Source organism: Amblyomma maculatum, chromosome 1, assembly GCF_055883805.1.
Source record: "Amblyomma maculatum isolate TAMU_Amacu chromosome 1, ASM5588380v1, whole genome shotgun sequence".
NCBI lineage: Eukaryota > Metazoa > Arthropoda > Arachnida > Ixodida > Ixodidae > Amblyomma > Amblyomma maculatum.
The window spans coordinates 367116133-367137166 of record NC_139344.1 but is presented as its reverse complement, the minus strand read 5'-3'; the positions used below and the strand labels follow the sequence as shown (position 1 = coordinate 367137166).

The 21034-nt window shown below is 45.5% G+C and overlaps 1 protein-coding gene across 3 annotated transcripts in view; it reads right to left on the bottom strand.

The window, feature by feature from the left end:
- Positions 1–21034, bottom strand: part of Oatp30B (Organic anion transporting polypeptide 30B) — a 228164-nt gene that overhangs the window by 17221 nt on the left and 189909 nt on the right. For 2 of the 3 annotated variants that reach the window (XM_084591734.1, XM_084591735.1), the window contains 10 exons: positions 17595–17748; positions 12499–12646; positions 11474–11622; positions 10830–10986; positions 6863–7059; positions 4761–4945; positions 3749–3959; positions 3324–3488; positions 2139–2219; positions 418–535 (listed from right to left, as the gene is read on the bottom strand). In XM_084591734.1, the coding sequence (XP_084447860.1) occupies positions 418–535; positions 2139–2219; positions 3324–3488; positions 3749–3959; positions 4761–4945; positions 6863–7059; positions 10830–10986; positions 11474–11622; positions 12499–12646; positions 17595–17748 (1565 nt within the window). The remainder of the gene's footprint in view (positions 1–417; positions 536–2138; positions 2220–3323; positions 3489–3748; positions 3960–4760; positions 4946–6862; positions 7060–10829; positions 10987–11473; positions 11623–12498; positions 12647–17594; positions 17749–21034) is intronic. The other variant, XM_084591736.1, reaches the window with a different exon arrangement.

Here is a 21034-nt window from a genome sequence, read left to right as displayed (position 1 = left end):
AAATAGTCCTTACACAGCTGACAATAGCTACATAGTTCATCAGGAAAACAAATTATCTGCTACCGTTCTTTACTGGTTTCAACAGCATTCCAATTACATGACTTTACTTAGAAGCAGTTCCAGCACCTTTAGAAGGGTTAAATTATATGATCGATAAAAAAATAAAAATGTTTACTAATACTCTGTTTGAATAATTTGCTATTATTTTCTGTTTTTTTTATTCAATGCTCAATTTGCCTTGACACTGAGGGTACTTATAAATAAATACATCAACAAAACAGCACCACAAAGCCTTACTTGTACTATATGGATATGCTGACATATGAGGGAAGACATCAGAGCCAAAACAATGACCGCACTGACCACAGGCCATTTCCAGGCACCTCTTCATAAGTGCTCCCACCAGCGTACACTTACTTGTTGAAGTATGGTAGTGTGGCACCTGCCATACGGATGTTATCACAGCCTAAGAAGTACAGGAGCGTGTAGAGGCCCATGCATAGCAAATTGAAGCACAGCACAAACTGGATGGCCCCTGTAAACGAAGAGACACAGATGTTATATGCAGGGTTTGCATTATGCATTAACTTTTCACCTACTCCAAGTTTTGGAAAAAGCGGGGGCCGCAGGATGGCTGCGGTTTTTTGTTGTGGGAAATGACTCTTTTCATTGCCTTAATGACTTCAGCATGAAAATGGCGAGGGATTAGAGAATTTCTCTCCTCTCTCTCATTTCTTTTTTGGTTTTAAGAGAGAGCGCACATTGCCAAAGCGATTGGCTGGTCCATAACTTTGGCAGGGTGTACTCTCTCTGCCAATGTTACAGACGAGCCAATCGCTTTGGCTGAACTCTCCTTACCTTTTGCAAACGTGTGCATCCTAAGGAGAGAATATTTAGCACCGTTAAAGTTGAAGGGACAGCTGCACGCAGGAAAGAATCGATCATATTGATGTTTGTGGTGAGTAGATGTGAACTGAATATGGGCTGAACCTTGCCGTTTTAAAACCAAGCCCGAAAGCCCTGTCCGTTGTTTTGGCCTATGGTCACGTGTTATACATCTTCGGCTATGTCGATTAAAGGGGCTCCCTTGTTTTTAGCCAGTTCCATCCTTTTGTTTTCGTTGTATCTCTTCGCTGTAAAAATGCCTGGAAGTGCTTAAACTTGTAATTATGTAAATTTTTGTACATAAAAATTTAAGTCATAATCCCTCACTCCCGGCATTGCATAACACATCGCAAGACCACCGGACCACCTCCGATGGGCCACCTTTGGTGCGAAGCCTTGCAGTCTTCGGCAACTCGGTACAGAAATACAAGAGGAGAGGCTCTGGTTACCGATCACATGATTTAGATGGTAAGCTTTAAATAAAATGGTGCAAACACATCAAAGGAATATATTATAAAGTGGGTCAAGAAAGGGCTCATTGCAAGAATCAGGAACCCCTGTCAGGCAGGTAAGTATTTCAGCACTAAATCAAACACATGATACATAAGGTTATGACATTGCAAAGGCATTATGTAATGACATGACAAAAGATAGCGACCAGTTTTATTGTATGGCCAGCCTGTTCAAAGAATCGATTAAATCATGACTGTAATAGTAATCAAGTATTATGTCCTCCCAAAGCTGATTTAACTTGGCAAAGCAGAGCTTACAGCAACAGTCGCCCATTGTTGCCCCCCATTTAAAGCCTTTCTCTCTTCTGTTTAGGAAAGCCCATAAAGAGAGGGAAAATGGTAAAATAAGTTGTGGCTTAGTAAATGGTCAGAAACCATAAACTGTTGGCTGAAACCACTTTTATACTTTTACCTCAGTTTTCACACAGTTATAGCTGGATACAAACAAATAAATAATAAAAAAGCAGCTTTCGCCCTCAAGGTAGTCCCTTGCCTCAGCAAATGGCGTCGACCGATTCTCATGACGTTGTGGATAATCCACTTGGATCTGCTAGTGTGACAATGCTAGGCACAGCAGATGAAAGCGGGTTTACCATGGCCTAATCAGGATAACCAACAGTGTCATGAAAATCAGTCAATGCCACTGGCTGAAGGGCCTTCCGTCAAGGGGCACCTGCTGCTTTTTTCTCCAGTTGTATCTAGCTATAGCTGGAAAGAAAGAACAGAGTTGCTTTGCTTTACCTTTTGGTCTCATTTGGAACTTCTTTAGGACGTAGCCACCCAAGAATATTCCTACACAGGCTCCAGGGATAGCTATACCACCTGCAATTAAGAACAACAACAACAACAACGACGAAATGAATAGAATGGTGGCGACATAGTGGAGGCACTTACAGAATTAAAACAAAGACAGCATAAAGTCTTTTTTACTACAAAGAAGGAGATGCAAAACCTACTGTTACCTGGCTAGCATTGCAGTTCAGTAGAATTTCGATGATAAGAGCACAGTTGATAAAAATTTGTAAAAATTTCCCATGCGGAGTGCAATGTACAATGTGCAATGTGCAATGTACAATGCAATATGCAGCATTTGGATAATGCGAACCCTTTTGTTCATATTAAGACAACATTTCAGATGAAGTGACCTCGTGAAGTTCATGTCATTGCGGTTCTGCAGTGAGCTTGTACAAAAGCCCTATTCTGGAGTAATTGTCTAAGGGGGTACTGTTCTGAGTGCGTAGTCAGTGAACTGGAGCAGTGGCGCTGGTGTGGCTGCAGCCAGTTGTGAGAAGGCAAATTTGCCCAGAAATTACCTTTTTTGTCAGTCTAGTGCAAATTCATTTCAGGCTTTTATCAGCACCTTGTGAATGAGCAAATGATTCCAAGTTTTTCCCGCCAACCAAAACGACAGCGAGACTACTCTCCATAACCGTGTCTCGTTACTTGCTATCAAAAACCTGCCTGTTCAGAACTCTGTGGCACTTTTAATTCACAAAGCTTTGCAATGTTCATCGCTTCATCTGCAACGTAATTTGGTTTATAAGAGTGATTAGTTATTTACAATTGAAATAACTATATAATTTACTAGTAAAAGAAAACAAACATGTCTGTCTGTGTGATCAAATGGACAAAAAAGAAAGCAAGCAAGCAAGCAAACTACTACAGTCACAGTGAGGTAGCTAAGTAAGCTAAGCCAGTGGCTGCTCGCACTTAGTTATTTGAGCTTTATACATTACTAGCAAAATACTAAAGGCATTTTGTAAGTAACACAAAAAAATCTTTCCTTTGTCCTATCCAGCTACTGCTTTCTGTACTTCTCCTCACTACCTTCTCTCTAGTGCATCAATTGAAACTAAACTGAAAGTAATTATGTGAGCACCCGGCCCCAGCAATCTGGAAGAGTGAGCAAGTGGATATGCAACACACCTGTGAAGACATTGGCCTGCGACTTGCCGATGTTGAACTGTGTTTCCAGGTATTTGGGCAGGAAGACGACGAATCCACTGACAATCGCAAGTTCCATGCAGGAGCCGAGGCAAGTCACCATGTATATGGGGTTGCACAGTAGGCGCCACATGGATGCCGGGATGTCTGCAAGAGTAGCGCGGACAGCGAATTGGCAAGGCTTGATGAGGTCAATGTACTATAGCTACTACTATTACTACTACTACAGCTACTAAAACCACTGTTTAGAGCGGCTTTGACGTGCATTGAAAAGCATATATTTTGACTTTGCTACAAACATTGCATCACTATAACTGAACTGGGCTTTTCAAAATGTGTGGAATGCCTTTCATGTAAATTTCGTGCACATAAGAAACCACGCTTTCCATTTGGGGCTCCACCAATACCTTTGATGTCCCGGCCATATTTCTGTTTCTGTGGAATCTCGTGAGTGGAAGAACTATGCTGGTCCGCAGCCCCGGAGGGCTTCCACACTTCCACCTTCTGGGTGAGGCCGGAGACTATCTTGGTGGTTCCTGCCACATACTCTTCCTCGCGCTTCAGCCGTACTTTCTCTCTTTGCAGGGCTTTGGGGAATGCGAAGAAAGGCACTGCAACCTGCAACGCAGAAAGAAATCGGTTTTCAGCATTACAGGGCTCGATCCCGATCGCTGGCTGCTGCGTTTTGATGGAGGCAAAATGGAGAGGCGTTCGTGTGCTGTACGATGTCAGTACACGCTAAAGATCCCCAGGTGGTTGAAATTACTCCCTAGCCTTCCACTATGGCTCCCCTTTCTCTCTTTCCACTTTAACTCCCACCTTCCTCCCTTCCCTTAAGGGGGGGGGGGGGAGGTGAACTAAAGTGAAGTCTATTTCACATCACGCATGGGTACTTCATGTCACAAAAAATTTTGTTAACGTAGAAAGACGGACTAGTTGGTCTTGATAAGTAGTCCCTTGTCTGTCTCCTCATTTTGTCCTGTCTGTAATTTTGCGCTGAGAAAAATATGCATTCTACAAAAATTTTCTTCATAACCAAATCTGAAACATACTCTGAAATTTCACAGCCAGTGACTAGCAACAAAATTCTTAATATTTTTTTTAGTCAAAAGCAGGAGCTGAGAGTACAAACTTTATGCTCTTTATAGGTCTTTACCTTTATAGATTATAGGTGTTTATAAGTACCTAGACTGTGTGAAGTCCATGCTGCTTCATTCGCATCTAGCTCCTTTCTCAAGATTGCTAAACCAACTAGCTTTTCACACTTTGGATGCTCGTGACTCTCTCTCTCTTGTTTTGTGGATGCTTTTGAACAGAGCAAACCAGATCACATCATATTTAAAGCTTGTCTCGAGGCCAGGCAGTCTCGAGAAGAAAAAAGAGAAAAGGAAAAGAAAGTAAGCCCATTGTTCCACTGACCATCATGAGAAAGATGCCGCACAGGACAAATCCGGCCCACCAGGCACCAATCCAGCGGGGGCTGCCGGGGAAGATGCCGCGTGGTACAGTGCCACCCAGGAAGGAATTCTCATGCTGAGACAGCAGGAACCCGCCCAGCAGGTAGCCCACCACTAGGCCAAAGGCCACTGTGCTGTACATGCAGCCTGCATGGAAGGTGAAAGGGGGCAAATGGGAACGAGATCAGAACAAAAGTGCGCTATGTGCAGTCAGGCCCTACTTGAGAGCAAAGCATCAGATTCCCCTTAAAATTATTCACATGATGGGCCTAATTGCGAAGCAATCAGTCACGTGACCTCTGATTCGCAATCCGCCTGTACGTGGCGAGCGAATTCACACGGCAGGAGAGAACAGCAGATGACAGAGCGGACTTACTCTCCCTCCCAGAGCACTGTGCGAGAGGATAACTGCGCATGGGCGCGCTGTTGTCCAGGGTAGCCTACATTATGGACAGTGGGTGGAGATGCAGGCAGGCGCAGCGACCTGCGGGGGACTTGCAACTACAGCTACTGCACCGTTTTGCCATAGTATTGCTGTTCCGACTGTCCCGTTCGATTTAATATATTATGCATGCAGTTTTCTGCAGTACAAGTGATCACGCTTACTCTATGAGAGCTGCATAAACATGCTGCTTTCAACCCCTGGAAGAGGACCATTCAGACTGCTGCCTCTATGCTCCGGGTACGTGTCAAAAGCCACGGTAATTTCTGTGCAAACCATGTACTATGGCGAACGAAAAAGACTATGCGAAGGCAAAAACATAGCTTTAAATTACAGGTTACTTTGACTTCAAAATAGAAACGACTGTCGCTAGGTGTTAATGAGCTCTTGCTGTCGTTTATTACTTTTACGGAACTGTGGGTAACATAAATCGCTGCATGCAATACATGCTTCTGACTGAGATGATCGGGATACCGAACACTGTGACTCCCGTTCGTGCTAGCTTCACGGCCGTACAGATCAGTCCTTTAAAGCTGTTTCTTGCTTTCCTCTAGCATTTCAGTGGAATATGTTACGTAGTGCATGCTTGGGACCGGCAGTATGGCTGGAAAGTATTCCGCGAGAAAAATAAAAACAAAAACAAAGTGTTGTCCGCAAAGGATCCAAACTGTAAAAAGGTCTCGTGGCCATATCGCGAATCGCTGCTCGCGGACTGAAGCAGAGCAGCGGAAATCACTGACGTAGGGTCACGTTGCGCCGGTTCGCGATTTGGTCCGTCATGTGATTCCACCTTTGTAGAAGGCTCTCCAAAGGTATTGATCCATTGTCATGACATTGCAGTTAACAGCTGCATGTCTGTTTTAAGAGTGTCACGGCAAGCTGGTTGGCAGGTGCTAGGTAACTGACTTCAGTGCCATGGCAACAGATTGGCCTCAACTGTAGGGGGGCCTCTCATCAGAAGAAGAATCGGCCCTCTATAGTGCTTTTGCACAGCAGACAGAATGTTGGGCACCTACTTCCTGACTACCATTTGTCATGCTCTTACAACGAGCACTGACAAAAGCTCAGAGCTCCACTAAAGCAACTTGAACTGCATTCAATGGAAAGACCCAAAGGAAGGTTCCACGTGTATTAAGCTAAGGGTAGCTTGAAACTTGGATGTTCTGTACTTCCAGTTCATAAGTAAAGCACCTTCTGAAGCAATGAGTGACCTCCTATACCCTGAATGCAATTGATGCTGAGTCTGTGCTCAACTGGTATCCCTTACACAGGCAGCATTTTTGCATGAAGGAAACACAGCAATGAACAACCACAAAGTAGTAAATGTAGTACAAGTTTTCAAAGAACACTCTGTGTAGAAAACACAAGCGGTTAAGATATTATATAAGGAAAAAGATTTCAGTGTTGTTAGCTTTTCTACACAAGTGGCTGGCTGTGCAGCACTGATTGAACTTACAAATCATTCATAACATCTTATGTCTGCTATTAGATAGGGTGAACTTTGATGGAGAAAAGAAAAAGTGCGGCACATTAGGAAGTTTGGCCCCTACAGAACTACACAAAATTAGTCTTGAGTTTATATAGGTCTTGCCCCATCTGTCTTTAGCAGGACTACCACTCACCAATGTACATGGAAGAGCTTTCCTTCCGAACATGGTCGTCGATGTAGGTTGTTCCCAGAGTAAAAATGGGTGTCCCACCGCACCCAATCAGAATTTGGGCACACATAAATATGAAAATATACAAGGCATTCGAAGATCGCCCGTCGATGCAGCGTTGCTCAGCGTCGGGTGACAGGGGTGGATTGATAAAGTGGCTGCTGTAAAAAAAGGCACAAAAAAAAAAGCCACCAGGTGAAACTTTCTTCCAAACAAAACAGCGAGTCAAACATAAAAAGACCGTCAAATAATAGTACTTGTAGTATTTCACCTTCAACTTTCCACTCCCTAGCACAGGAGTGGAAAGGAGGAGTGGCTTTTCCTAGGTTATGCGAGCCCCCTCACTAGACTGCCCTACTTCCACTCTACTGCCAGACTAGGGAGTAGCAGATAGCAAAGAAAGCCTAGTGAGCTCTCACTCCCGTGATTCTTTGCATAGCCCAGCGAGTCGAGCATAAGTAGGGTTGTTAGTTTTCGGGTAAAACCCGATTTTACCCGATTTTTGCACCCCGAGCGTGTTCCTAAAATATCGGGTAAAACCCGATTTTTCCCGATTTCTGAAACAACTGTGCCCACGGAATTGCTGTGCCTCCGGTTGGTGCGCAACCGAGAAGCGGCCAAAGCAGCCAAAGCAGCCAAAGCAGCCAAAGCGGCCGACAGACAGACAATCGTTGATTGCAGGCCCCGTGGCGCCATCTAACGTCGGAGTCCCGAACACAGCGCCAGTAGCCACGACCGGTCTCGAGGGAGAGAGCGCGCACTCTTTTAGAGAAGAGAAGCGCTCTCTCCCTCGAGACCGGCCATGCGGTAGTTTGGGCACGTGCAGCGGCGATATTTACACATCGTGCATTCGCAGCACTGCCGACTAGCGTTCAAGATGGGAAGAAAACGAAAGACATTGGATGATTGGTGCAAAGAACACGAGGATTTGCAGACTACAACAAAAGACTATGAAGGCAGCCGCGCGCTGGTGCGCAAGTACTGCAACACCGAGATGGTCACCGATCCAGCGAAGAAGCCCTACGACCGAATTCGCGAGAATCTCGCGTCATCGCGTCATAAGAAGTTGAAGATGGCGGTCCAAGAAGCTGAAAAGGCGGGAACATCTCAGCCAACGCTATTCGATGTTTCCTGTAGGCAGCGTGCGAAAGAAAATGAAGCGGATGGCGTGATTCATGACTTCGTTTGTGTCCTGGCGTACAGTGGAATCAGCATGCATCAGGCGGATGGACCTCTGGGGGATTTCGTACGCAAATACTGCAGGGCCGCTAAAACTATGCCGACTGGACAGCGACTTCGGATTAAATACCTGAAAGAAGCTTTTGACAAAGACATGGCGAAAATCCGTGATGATATGCAAGCCGTTAAAGTGAGTGTTATCGTCGACGAATCCCCTGACATAACCGGAGTGCCTACCATTAACACTCTGATGTGCTGTTATAGTCAAAAAGCAAAAAAGAAGCAGGTTTGTTTAGTCGATTTCGACAGAGTTAATGCTTCGAAGAGCTACACAGTGGCCCGGGTAGTCGGCAAGGCTCTCCTTACTGTGGGCAAGACGTGGAAGGATGTTGTAGCCGTAGCCACAGATTCCGCGGAGTACATGCGAAAAATGGTACGTGAGATCTGCGAAGCTGAAGCGATCCACATCTTGCATGTAAAGGACTTAGCCCATTTGATCCGTGTGAGCGTTGACCATGCGATTTTGTCACCTTGCGTGTCTGATGTTCGATCCGCAGTGATCAAGTTTGGAGCATTATTTAAGCACTCTAACAAGCTGCACCAAAAGTACATCGAAATATGTGCCTCTAATAGTCTGTTTGGCGCTGATGCAAAGAAGCCTCCTTCTGTAGTTCCGAACAGATGGCAAAGCTTCTACAAAGCGCTTGTTGTCGTCATAGAAATGTGGAGCTCATTAACAGAACTTGTTGAATGCTCGCATGATAGCACCAAAGCGGAAGCTTTTCGAGCGATACTTTCTGAAAAAGAGGTTCTTTATGCAAAGGCAGTCTTAATGAGAGATGCACTCGAGCCTCTTTTAGATGTCCAGAAAACGCTTGAAAGCGGAGAACTCCTCATGCCAAGCTTCGATCATTTCGTAAACGTCAAGCTACAGCAGACTGTCAACGAGCTTTCCATGACGATCGGTAAAAGTGATCGGGCGAAAAGTGTTTTGTCTATGTTGCCTAAGAGCAGCGCCATATTAGTAAAAACTTGTTGTGAAGAGTTTTGCGCCAAAATCTCCACAAAATGGGACTGCACTTTGAAACGGAACGTCTCAGACAAAGAAGAAAACCAGTTGACATTGTGGAAACTGGGAGCCGTACTCGATCCGTTCCAGAAGCGGCTGCTGAGTCAGTCGTTTGATGACTACCGACCTCTCTTTAATTCCGTAATGGACGATGTAGGCTCGCTTCGCGAGGAGTTCAACCAGTACTTGCTGGAAGCAAGCCCCACGAATGAAGGTGTTGAAGTGATGGACTTTTGGAACGACGCAACTGTGCGTTACCCAAGGCTAGCATATGCAGCATTATCATTGTTGTGCCTAGCTAATGGCAGCTGTGACGTTGAGCGAACGTTCTCGCAGCTAAGGTACCTGCAGAGACCAGACAGGTCTCGTATGGAAACCGAGATGTTGCGCATGCAGATGATTATGTATGTTAATAAGGACGTGTAGAATGTCGATGACCAGCCCTCGTGAATAAAATGTTTCTTTTCTCAAAACTGACCGTTGCCTCTCACTGCGAGCAATAATTAATTACCAAAGAAACGCCAAATTTTGCAATATTTTCTTGAAAGCAGCCCAAAATCTAGCCCTAATTGTTACCCATCGGTTAGAGCAAGTCGAATAAATTATTAGTTTGCAAATTTAACCCGATAAAACCCGAATTGCGGAATTTTCCCACGAAAAACCCGATTTCTCCCCTATTATCAAGCCGAAAAATAACGCCCGATTTTTACCCCCCGAATTTGAAAAAATATAAAACCCGAAACCGAATAACCCTAAGCATAAGCCACTCAAGGCATGAATTGACATTGCTCTTGCAAACATAGTTTTCCTGGTTTTTGTTTAGGATTTAGAAGCATAAGTGAGAGGTGGGCATTTAATAATAAGTTGATTGCCAAAAGCAAGGAAACAAACACTTAAAAACGTTAATAATAATAATAATAATAAAAAAAAAAAGCAAGGAAGGGTCCTTGCTCAAGCAACATCGCTTGATTGTGACACTTGTGGCAACCAAACGTTACAGGAGAAGACGGGTTCCTCGGCACTTATTGACCGCCGTTTGGTTCCTTGAGGCAAAAAATTTGAGACTGCTTGCCCCTAGTGAATTCACCGTAACATTTCGGTAGTTTCATTCTTCAGACTCCTTTTAATACATCTTGATTACAATAATTTGGTATTAAAATGCCACTTCAGATTATTGTTTAAAGCAATGTTTAACTTTGTTTAAAGCAATGTGTCACAACGAAATGTAGATCCCTTTAGCTCTATATGCATGCTGGAAAACATGCAATGCATGTATATTCTACCATAATACAAGATCATGTTACAAAACATGAGACAATCCAGAAAGCCTCATGTAAAACATGCAGAGGTAACAAGCTGTAAGTGTCCTTAAGGCATCTCAATATCAAAACATGCGTCCCAAAACCAAAAGAACTTAAAATCTTTACCATGCTGAACATGTCCACCGAGTCTGTTTCCAGAGCAGGAAACAAAAATATTGAGTACTACTTGCAATGAGTGGTTCAGAGTGATGTGTATGCTTTATGTTGGTAATTTGAGTTTCGTCAATAAACAGTGTTATCTGACGGGCTTTTTTTATGGCTTAACTGCCAAAACCAAAATGGCAAAGGTGACTCGTTCTACACAAAAAATAAACAAAATACTCCATGCAGCACAACGACAAAGAGCTGCGGTGTGACTTACCTCGAGTGTTCGGGTACCATGGCAGCAGTGGGCATTTGGCATGTGTTTTCGTCCTCGATGCGAGTGACGTTAAGCTTATAAATACTCGGCGAATTAGATTGGTCCATGAAGTACGGAAGCGAGAAGACAAAAGACCCAATTGCCATTACAATGGTTCCTGAAAGGCAAAGTAATTGCTGTAAGATCCCAGAAAATAAGACAAAACACAAGCATCGCAGCCTTTGGAAGATAAAGACATTAAAATTACTACCTTTTGAAACTTTAATCACAACCAGAGATATTATCTAAATTGCTTAAAATGTGATAGAATAGAATAATGCAATTGGCAACAATGTGAATAGGTGCCCTTAATTGATTAAAAACATCACAATTTTTACCCAAACACATATGCCCTTCATGAAAGTGCCAAGATCAGCTATTGCTGATCTTGGCACTGCTAACAATAAAATAAGAAGCATAATATATGCTTGGCAGCATCATATAAGCACATTGCAAAGTCAGCAAAGGAACATACAAAGAACCAAAGATCTCTGAAGTTGTGCCAGGCATCTATGTATAACTGGCTCAAAAGGCCATCTCTTGTTTCAATAACGCAGCTTTCAACCTTACAAGCATAACCTCTGGATAGGTGGGACAATGCTTACCTTTGCCAATCCAGACAGGAATGTGGCGGTGACTCCCAAGGTAGCTCACAAAAATAATGGTCAGCAGATTTCCAATCTCAAAGGAACTTGAAATGGCTCCTGACACTCGACTAGGGATATCGAACCTCTTCTCAATTGTGGTAATTACACTGAAAAAAAAAAAAAAAAAGGAAAAAAATAAATAAATAAATAAATAAATAATAATAATAATAAATAAAATAAAATAAAATACATAACAGTCAGTACAACATCGAGAAATGCACATTATAAATGCGTTATAACATTTCACAGACAACTGATTTCCCAACTGATTGCCATTTCTTCCCGCGACGATGACGACTGATACTTATGACACATCACTGTTGGCAGTTGTCGTAACTGTGAAGACAAATATAGAACAAAAGAATCTACATGTGAAGTTAGACCGCCCAAAAATGCTGCACCAAATCTTTCATCCTTTTTGAGTAGTCTGTTTGAGCCTACTGTTCATGACAAGAGTAATTGGGTTTAATCTCAGGCTTTTCCCATGTAGGTAACTGGCCCAGTATGGTTAGACACTACAGTATAATTCTAGTTAGGTTCCTGGTTTTGCTGTAATTGTGCTATAACATGACACACTCAAATACTTGGTTCCAACACTGCTTGGACTATCTTCTTGTTGAGCTGTTTCCTTTGCGTAAGCAGTGTGTTGTTCTACCACATTTATTGAGTGAAAAGACTGCACGCTGGCAAGTAATGAACAAGGCAGATGCGAAAAACAAAACATTGCAGAGCTTCGCAGCAATGCAAGATGAACTTTCGATATCAGATTGTTCCCAATCAAAACACTAATTACTTTTCCTGCAGCTCCCAAAAAACCAGCTAAGTGAACCGGATTGTATGGTCATGCATTTAAATTGGAACTGCACATCTGCTACAGCCATCCTATTCATCACTTATGTAGGCCACATCCTCTCAATGGTGCTGTCATTGTCAAGTTTGTACTTTTCTTAGCAATCACAAACATAAAAAGCTGCAGCGCTTACCTATTTACATATCCAGTGGACAGGGCTTGCTGCAGGGTAACCAGCAGGCAAGCGAGAAACACAAACACTCGGATGTTGGCAAAGTACTGCAAGCGGCGCGGCCGACAGCCAAGGATGCCACACTCCCGCAAATTGGGATCCACCTCATCTGGGGGAAAAAAAGGAAAAGCCAAAGGCTGGAATGTTAGCAAGGCAAACGTTCATGAGACTTCCTTGAGTTTAAACCACATACAGCGAGAAGTTTTGCATAAATGCCCTGGAGAGACTAAATAGATGCAATGCAGGACTGTTCAGTATGACAGCAGCAGAAACAGGCACCCTGTGAGCGGAAGTGATGGACAAAATGCAGAATTAAAAGGCTAAAGATGTAAAGATGTAAAGACTACACCCAATTAAAACTCTTAAGAAACCACATGAAAAATCGCGGCTAGCTAGCCAATATTCAGATGTTATGCCTGTTGTATGGAGCTGCCAAAGAGGGACACATTCCCATGAGGTGCCGAACAAAGCCTAAACAAGGCGATGAGCACATTTTGCAACTCATACACCAAACTTGTTTCTCAGCCGTTTAAAATCCACCTGTGTGGTCTGTGGCTTCCTAAACTTTTACTTCCCAAGCAAGCAAGAAAGCAAAAAAAAAAAAAAAAAAAAAAAAAGCGTCGGGGTCGCCCTGTAAGCACAGACTTAAGTTGATTAAACATTTATTGTGAAACATTGAGTGTGATATTGTAGGCGGTAAGCACAATAGGCACCTGATTCGAGTTGAGGCCCGCAAATATTATGACTGCACTGCACCAACGTAACAGCGATCGCCATCACGGTTAAAACATGAGCGCTTATCTAACTCAACTTTATGCTGTCTGCTCTGATGTGCGCTATGCAAGCTACCCGTGGTCTACCATAATGGCGCCTGTGACACCACGTGACCATTGACAGCTTATTCTGTAACGACCCGGCGGGGGCAAGAAGGGCCACGCGAAGGCAGTGACACGATGCCTTCGCACCAACGGCCTTGAAGGGGGCCACGTCGCCGCCAGCTGCTCTATCTGGCGACCTCGGCGCGGGCACGGGTCGCGCACCGTAGCCTGCACACGCGAGAAAGCCAGCCGGCGTAATTAGAGGACGCGCACGCGGCCCCCATGGCGCCTCATGGGAAAGGACGGCTGGGATTACATGGGATCCGGGCATAGCCAGCCTAGCTGGCGCGAGCACTGCTTCGAGAGTCCCCGCTTCAGTTTTGTTGGTGACGTATAAAGCCCCCCAACACGGGCAAATCGGTGACGACATCGAGGGGAGGGGGGGGGGGGGGGGGGTATGGGACAAAGAAATAAGAAAAAACCTGGAGAACCGTCCTTATTGAGGAACACCGAACAGCCTAATTTAGGAGAATTCGTGGAAGAGCTAAGCAACGTTTTATTGTTTGCTTTTTTTGGGCACTCCATTGCGCCACAGTGCTTCCAAGAGCGTAACAGACGACAATTTCGCATATTTGGTGTACTAGAGTGTTTCGCAACTCCGTTGATGCAAAGGCTCGCAGGTTACGATTAGTTAGGTTAGGAGAAGCTTTAAAACAAGCTGTCTTCTGGCAAGACGTTACAGCGCCCGAGAGCAATTCGCATTACAGCTAGTGCGCGGACCTTTTCCTTTTCTTTTTTACAACGCCAAGGTACACGAAGGCGAATACAGCGGGCAAGGTTCGCAATCAGAATGAGCTTTAGACGCCGGAGCGGTGGCGTAGGCGCGCCCACCATAGCGCGAATGCTTCGACAGTCTTCCCCCCGCAATCACGCCCGAGTCTCCCTGGTACTTACCCAACCACTGACTAGGGAAAATGCCGACCGCGTTTCTACATTTTAGGCCGAGTAAGATTTTATTGTATGGGCTAGGCGCCAAACTTAACTCGACGTAGAATTTAGCTTCTTTCCTTCTTTCTTGCTTGTCTTTTTTTTTTTTTCGATGCACGAACACGCAAGACATCTCAGAAAGCGAGCACACATTTCTGCGAATGAAACTCTCTGCGGCCAAAGCCGCTAAAGAACACGCGCAACTATAAAACGCGACATCACCTAGAAGCGCGCAAAAAATAGAAACCCCTCACTTCCACGACCGTTTCCCACACTGCCTCATTTGCTGGCACGCTTCGCAATTGCGACACCGTGGTCGCAGCAAACCTATCACTGAGCGCAGAATGATAGCGCGCGCGGTTGTCGTAGTGCACCGTGCATCCCTACAATCTTGGCCTGCCCAGCAGAACGAGATTTTACAGGAAGGCTTTACCCGAGGGTTCCAGGAATTTACAGCGTGACAGTCGTATAGTAGCAGTTGCGACACAAGAACGACCTCGCAAAAAAGCGGTACCTCCCATTTCGACAACTCTAACAGCGAAACAGTGTCGCCGTCTTCGCCGTACAACCTGTATTGTAGAGAAAAGCCCGACATCTGCAGTCACGTTATCTCAGGTCTGCGGGGGCGGCCTTTCTGATTTGTTATCACTTCTTCGTTCTAGCACGGGCGGATAGTTTAAGCCTTTATTACTTTTTTTTTTTTTTTAACTTGCAGACGGAGTGAGATGAGGGGTTGGATACGAGGAGACTGTGGAAGTGGGCTTAGGGCGGTAAGCGAGCACGCATGATGGGCCTTGATAGGAACCTGCACTGGCGCGTATGCGTATATCAATCAATACTGGGCTCCAACGAGCAGCTGATTAATGCCCACGACAGCACGCCCAAAGTGTGCAGCAGACGCTATCGTCGTCACGACCTGAGCTCGCGGAGCGTACGCATCCTCATGAGTTCACAACTGTTGGGCACCTTGCTGCAGGCTTCGTCTTTAACGGCGAGAAAGCAGGAAAAAAAAAAAAAAAAAAAGAAGAAGAACAGAAAGACACGCCGCGCACCTCCCTTCGGGATGAAGTAAAACATCCGAAACAGGTATTGAAACAAGCTCCGAAAAGATGAAAGAAATGGAGGCGGGACGAGGTTGGTGCGACTCTGCGATCCCGGCCATATTACAAAAGCGCCGCTTGGCGAAAGAAGTCCCTCTGCGGAGCTAGACCGGCTGCCCATACACGCAAAACAACAAAAATAATAAATAATGTCTATAGCACTGATATCTGCTTGAAAACAAAATGTAACAAGCTTGTATTAATGCGTAAGTGTTCCAATACTAGCCGCTCACAACTTAATGACCGATAGTAAACTTCGGGCACACGTGTACAAATAAGTTATACCAAAACACTGAACGAGAGGTAGGGCCGAAGTCAACAGGGAGTTCAGCAATGAGCAAAGGAAGCGGTGCATCGACATAAAAACAAATAATTACAGAAAAAAAATTGAGATGGAATATAAAAAACAACAATTGAGGAGACAAACTGCGCGGCCTGAGCGCACAGAATTACAAAGTACGTAGCGGAAGCAATGCAACTTTGATCAGCCAATCAAGAAAGGCTGCAAGATGCCGTACGAGCTGCCTCAGAAGTATTGACAATGTACCCTTCCGCACAAAACACAGAGCGAAGGAGATGCATGAAGCAGCGTCAGCAAGAAAAGAAAGAAGAGAGAGAGAGATAAGAGAGATGACGATGAACAACAACAACAACAACAACAAAAATCAAAGCGCGGACAATCAGCAGAAAAACACGTGCTAAATTATTCAGCCGACGGAACGGAGCGAAATCAGCGTGCCCTCCTATAAAGAAACAACATTTCCTTTTAACTTTCCCCCTGCCATGCTCGCGTAACATGCTGCGCGCAAAGTGAAGTGAGTGCTATCAGTATACGTACCTTTAGCTAACCCGGGTCAAGGAAAAAAAAAAAAAAATAGAGCGTTCCTGCACGAGAAATGCTGAGCTTGCATTAACGGCAGCATTAATTTTTCACCACTCCGTCGGCTAAGTGCGTTAGAAAGCGCAGCGAAGGCCATTATGGATATAAGCTTCCACCGTGCCTTCTCTTTCTCGATGCGCACAGCCGAAGGTTTTTTTCGTCACGCCGGTTTTGCCACACGAAGCGAAAAAATCGACCTTTAGGCCTGGCTGCAGCTTATAGAAATCTCGTTAAAGTCATCTTCGCTCGTCTTGAGCGGCCATGGCTGTTTGTCGTACAGGGACTTCGGTCGGAGTGACTTCAAGGATGTCGGCGCGCACTCCTGCCGCCATACGCGGCGCCCTGGGCTCCGAACGTGCGTGACAAGACGATGGGCATAAAAAAAGAAGGAACAAAAAAAATAAGAAGTTTATATATACAGCAGTATCGGCATAACGCCCAGCGTGACTTGTTAACGCCTTTGCGTTCTTGCGGCACATTACGCATCAGCCGGCGCAAGCTGAGCGCGACCACTTTCCCGTACCCCGGCCGTATGCTTCTCTATTTTCCGGCCGTACCCTCCTCCTCCACTCTGCGCTACGCTTCCGCCTCTGCTCACCGTCGCATCCCTATCCTCTGCCTCTCCTTTCACTAGTAAGATGAATTGTTCTCAAGGCATCCAGAAGGGACTTCAAACCTGCACGTTTTGCAGGTCACATCCGTCACGCTCATTCAAGCTAGAGAAGAAAATTGGGCCGTCATGGACATCTTAGCCAGATTTACCATTTTAAATGCGCGTTACGATAATCACGATGTGATGAGTAGGACTTTTACGAAAAGGCTGACAATCCGGAGGTATGCACTGCCTTCAAAGTGACCCACGAAATGATCAATGCTAAAACAGCGCCGAGCACAACGTGCATTTTGAGTTTCCGGGTGCTCTGTGAAGGCTTTGCGCTTCTCACCCGGCTGTTAGCGCGACAAAATGCTCGTTGCTTTACTTGAATGCGGGTAAATGAGACTCGCGCGTCGGCGCGCGTTCGCCTCACTCCATCAATGTAACGCGAGAGAACGAGAGATGGGGCGTTGGGTCACCAAAGCCCACTGGTGCGAGGCTAGCTAGGCCCGCCGCGTTGAGGGGAAACTGTATGGAAAATAACGGGACTGGAAGGCGACAGGGTAATGCTAATTCACTGTAGTAATGCGACGCGCTACCACTTGTTTGAAGCGCATATATATATACGCGCGATGCGAAGCCTGTGGCGCTTGAGCAGCCAAGCCGTGTACACTCACCCAGGTCTGGCCTGAGCAGGCGTTCCCCGCGGTGCTCCCCCGCTCGGCCGAAGTCCGCAGCGCTGCTGTAGGTCACCTCGGAGAGCGCGTGGTGGTGGTGGACGTGGTGTAGGTGGTGGTGGCCCGAGGTGCTGCCGCCGCCCAGGCCCGACAGCTGCAACGCAGAGAAACCGCACGAGGCGGTAATTCACGCTTAAGTGCTCGGAAAATGCGAAAAAAGACACCCTCGCTTTACAGGTTTCGCGTACGCTATATGCCAGTGCACACTATACGCATAGCTGTTGGTTGGAAAGCGCCCTAAGAGAGGGAGAAGACGACAATACGAGCGCTAACTAGCAACAGCTTTTATTCCTTTGCTTCGGTAATTCTACAACTGTTAATTCTGTTTCGTATTTGCGCAGTTTCCATCTGGTATGCCCAGCAAACAAGCAAACTCCTTCGTACCCAAAGGTGACCACATGCTGACTATACACTAAAGATCATAACTGTGTATCTTCGTCGCTGAAGTAGCGCGCTTTTTTTTTTTTTTTTGCTCTATTTATCGTGTCAAAGTGACTGCACAGGCAGCCCTTTAGATATATATATGCCTGCACTAACGCGCCGCAATGACAACGTTCCGGTTTTTGAAGGCGTTGGATAACCTTCAGATGATTCATGGTTAATAACTTAACAAGATGTTTAACAGTTTGTTATCAATGACGTCTGTGCCTCCTTCTTCGTACCCAAGAACTTCAAAGATATACCCATCTCCCTCAATAAATCACTCCCAGGCGGAATGAAAAATTAAGCGAAATAACTACACGAGCAGTAAATGGCTGTCACTCTAATCGGCGGGTATTGCGCAGTTTCGGAGCCAAAATCTAATGAGGCGAGACCGCAGCCTCCAGCGAGTACGCGGGAGCCAAGAGCGATGCGGCGCGGGAACGCTGACGTCATTGGGCGGCGGCGGAACTTCGCTAATTAACATCCCAAGATTAACGCCGCCCGCGGGCTCGGCGGCTCGTGATTGCAGGCGCTCGTCTCCTCCAGTGCCGAACACTCTCATTACGGCGGACGACTCTTGAGATCGATACAATTTCTCTTGCGATTCGTTCAAGCGACCGTGCGCTTGTCACATTTGCGAAGCGCGCACTAATGCTGCGCAGGCAACGGCTGGCGATTCTTAACTATACTTGAAGAGTTCTAAGTTCTAACAGCGTACGCGCTTTTTTTTTTCCTTTTTTTGAAGGGAAGCTGTCTGAGAACCCCCCCCCCCCCCCCTCCCAACCTCCCCCCCCCCCCCTTTTTTTTTTGCATATCGCAGATTCCATAAAAAAAGATGGATATATTTTCGGATCTCTCTTGGTGAGGTAATTTACTATTCAAGTTTTCGTTATCGTCAAAACCTCTCCCCGTTCGTGTTCTATAGCAGCCTCAACTAGTTAATGCGAGAGAATGACTAACTTTAAAGAAAAATATTGCTGTGCATTGGAAGTTGGACCGCGTTCCCTTCAACATTTTCGTAACAGTATACGTTACAATATTCAAGAGTTGCACGACTATTAAAATTGATGCCCAGAAAAGACGGACTTGGTAATGAAGCGCCATGTAAAACATCATAATAACAAGGGCACAATTTCGGAGCTCTGCATGCCGAAAGCAAGAAGAAAGATGACGAAACGTGCCAGTAACGGCTTCACAACGCAGTTCAAAGAAACGGCTCTGAGGACTGCGGAAACGTACCGGGAGCATAATTGGAAAACGTGATTACGCGAGCTAGCTTTAATTTGCAGTTTATAAAATCATTGTATTTTTTTTCTGTGCATTTAAAAATTTTCTCCGCAACTGCTAGACCGCATTTCATCTATTTTTTCAAATTTTACTACACGCGTGGTGCACGTGCTGAACTAAAGGAACTATGCAGCCGAAAAAAAAAAAAAAAATCCACTTATTATAACTTTTCCTTTTTCCTTCGCAGAAAGTGCGAAAATTGAATCTACGGTACGCAAAGACCTATTTCGAAACAACGATAAGATTTCGTTTTATAATTTCAGTTCAGTACAGAGCCCACTTTCTGAGGGAACATCTGGCGCGTTTAATTATTTTAGCCTAAATAGTCAGTGCAGAAGTGTATTTAAAGAAAGCAAAGTATTACACATTTACATTAATATGTCGCGCAGTATGATTCAAGCTTTTTCCTCAGACATTGTAAACAACACGCTGAAAAACTTTACAAGATACTTTATACGTGAAACAAAATTTCGCTTCGTTCTCTTTACGGGTAGCGAAACATTGGCGAAACTAAGTCCAATGTTAACCCACAAGTCGCCGCAAGGAGAAAATTAAGTACGGGCAGTCAATTCCGAGCAGCACAGTGAATAAATAGATCCGCACTGTTATAATTTCTGTTTTCGCTCAACCTGCGGTTTCGTCCCCATCTCGGAGTCCACAGCTCGGGGACTCACCCTCACCCAGTACCCAGCACTGGACTCTGCGCGCACACATATATGTGTCATATTTTCGCTCCCTGTAGTCGTTTCCGACAAAATTTTAATGTTCTGCTTCCGATGACAGCTCTCCGATGACAGGCAACGCGAAGTTCTCCTGTCCGGAGAGAGCGGACAGCTGCGCACCACTGCCTTGCAATCTCGCATCCTGCAGTGTGGTCTCCCATGACGCAACAGCGGCCGATGAAGAGCATGCTCGCGAGTATCATGGCGTCATACTATGCAGTTGCTGCTCAAGTTATTCTTCGCCCACCTCGCCAGTACGTTCACAGAAAGCTTCGCGGTCACGTTTCCTTTCGACGTGCCCGCTCAGTACGTTTAAAGCGGTTATTAAAGTGGCCTGACGCACCATTCGTCTTCGTGCCGTTCCTTTGTCTCCACGTACGGAGAGACACTACGGGACATTCGGCATAGCAGTCGTCCAGCAAGCCATATATTCTTGTCGTCAAACCGCGCGCGTCCTGGTAAAAAGCAAACGCGCTTTTTCCGACTTCGTAAAGTGAAACCGATCAATTGCGAAACTTCATTCTTTAGTCAAGCCGAAAGGAATCCTAACACAACAAAGCACAAGGACAGAGTGAGGGGAGACAAAAAGAAAGAAAAGGAAACTGGTGCAGTCCCCGCAAAAATGGGTCAGCACTGCGATGAGGACGGACGACGGCTCGAACAGCTATATTGTTTCTCTACCTCTGAGCACCGAGTGGGCATCGTGCACGTCTATCTTCGGTACGTGCACTGTACGCGCGAAACCCTTCCGACCGCAGAGCGTCACTTATAACTGAGAAAAATTATGGGGGGCACTTAAGCTGCGCCTTTAAGTGACCGCGGTCCGCCCTCCAATCGAAAAGATTTTTCCCCCGGTGATTGTGAGGCTTCGTCCTAGAACTCAAGGCCGAAACATTTTTTTTTTAAAGGTAGTACAGTTACAGCCACCGCAATCAACCAATTCTGCCG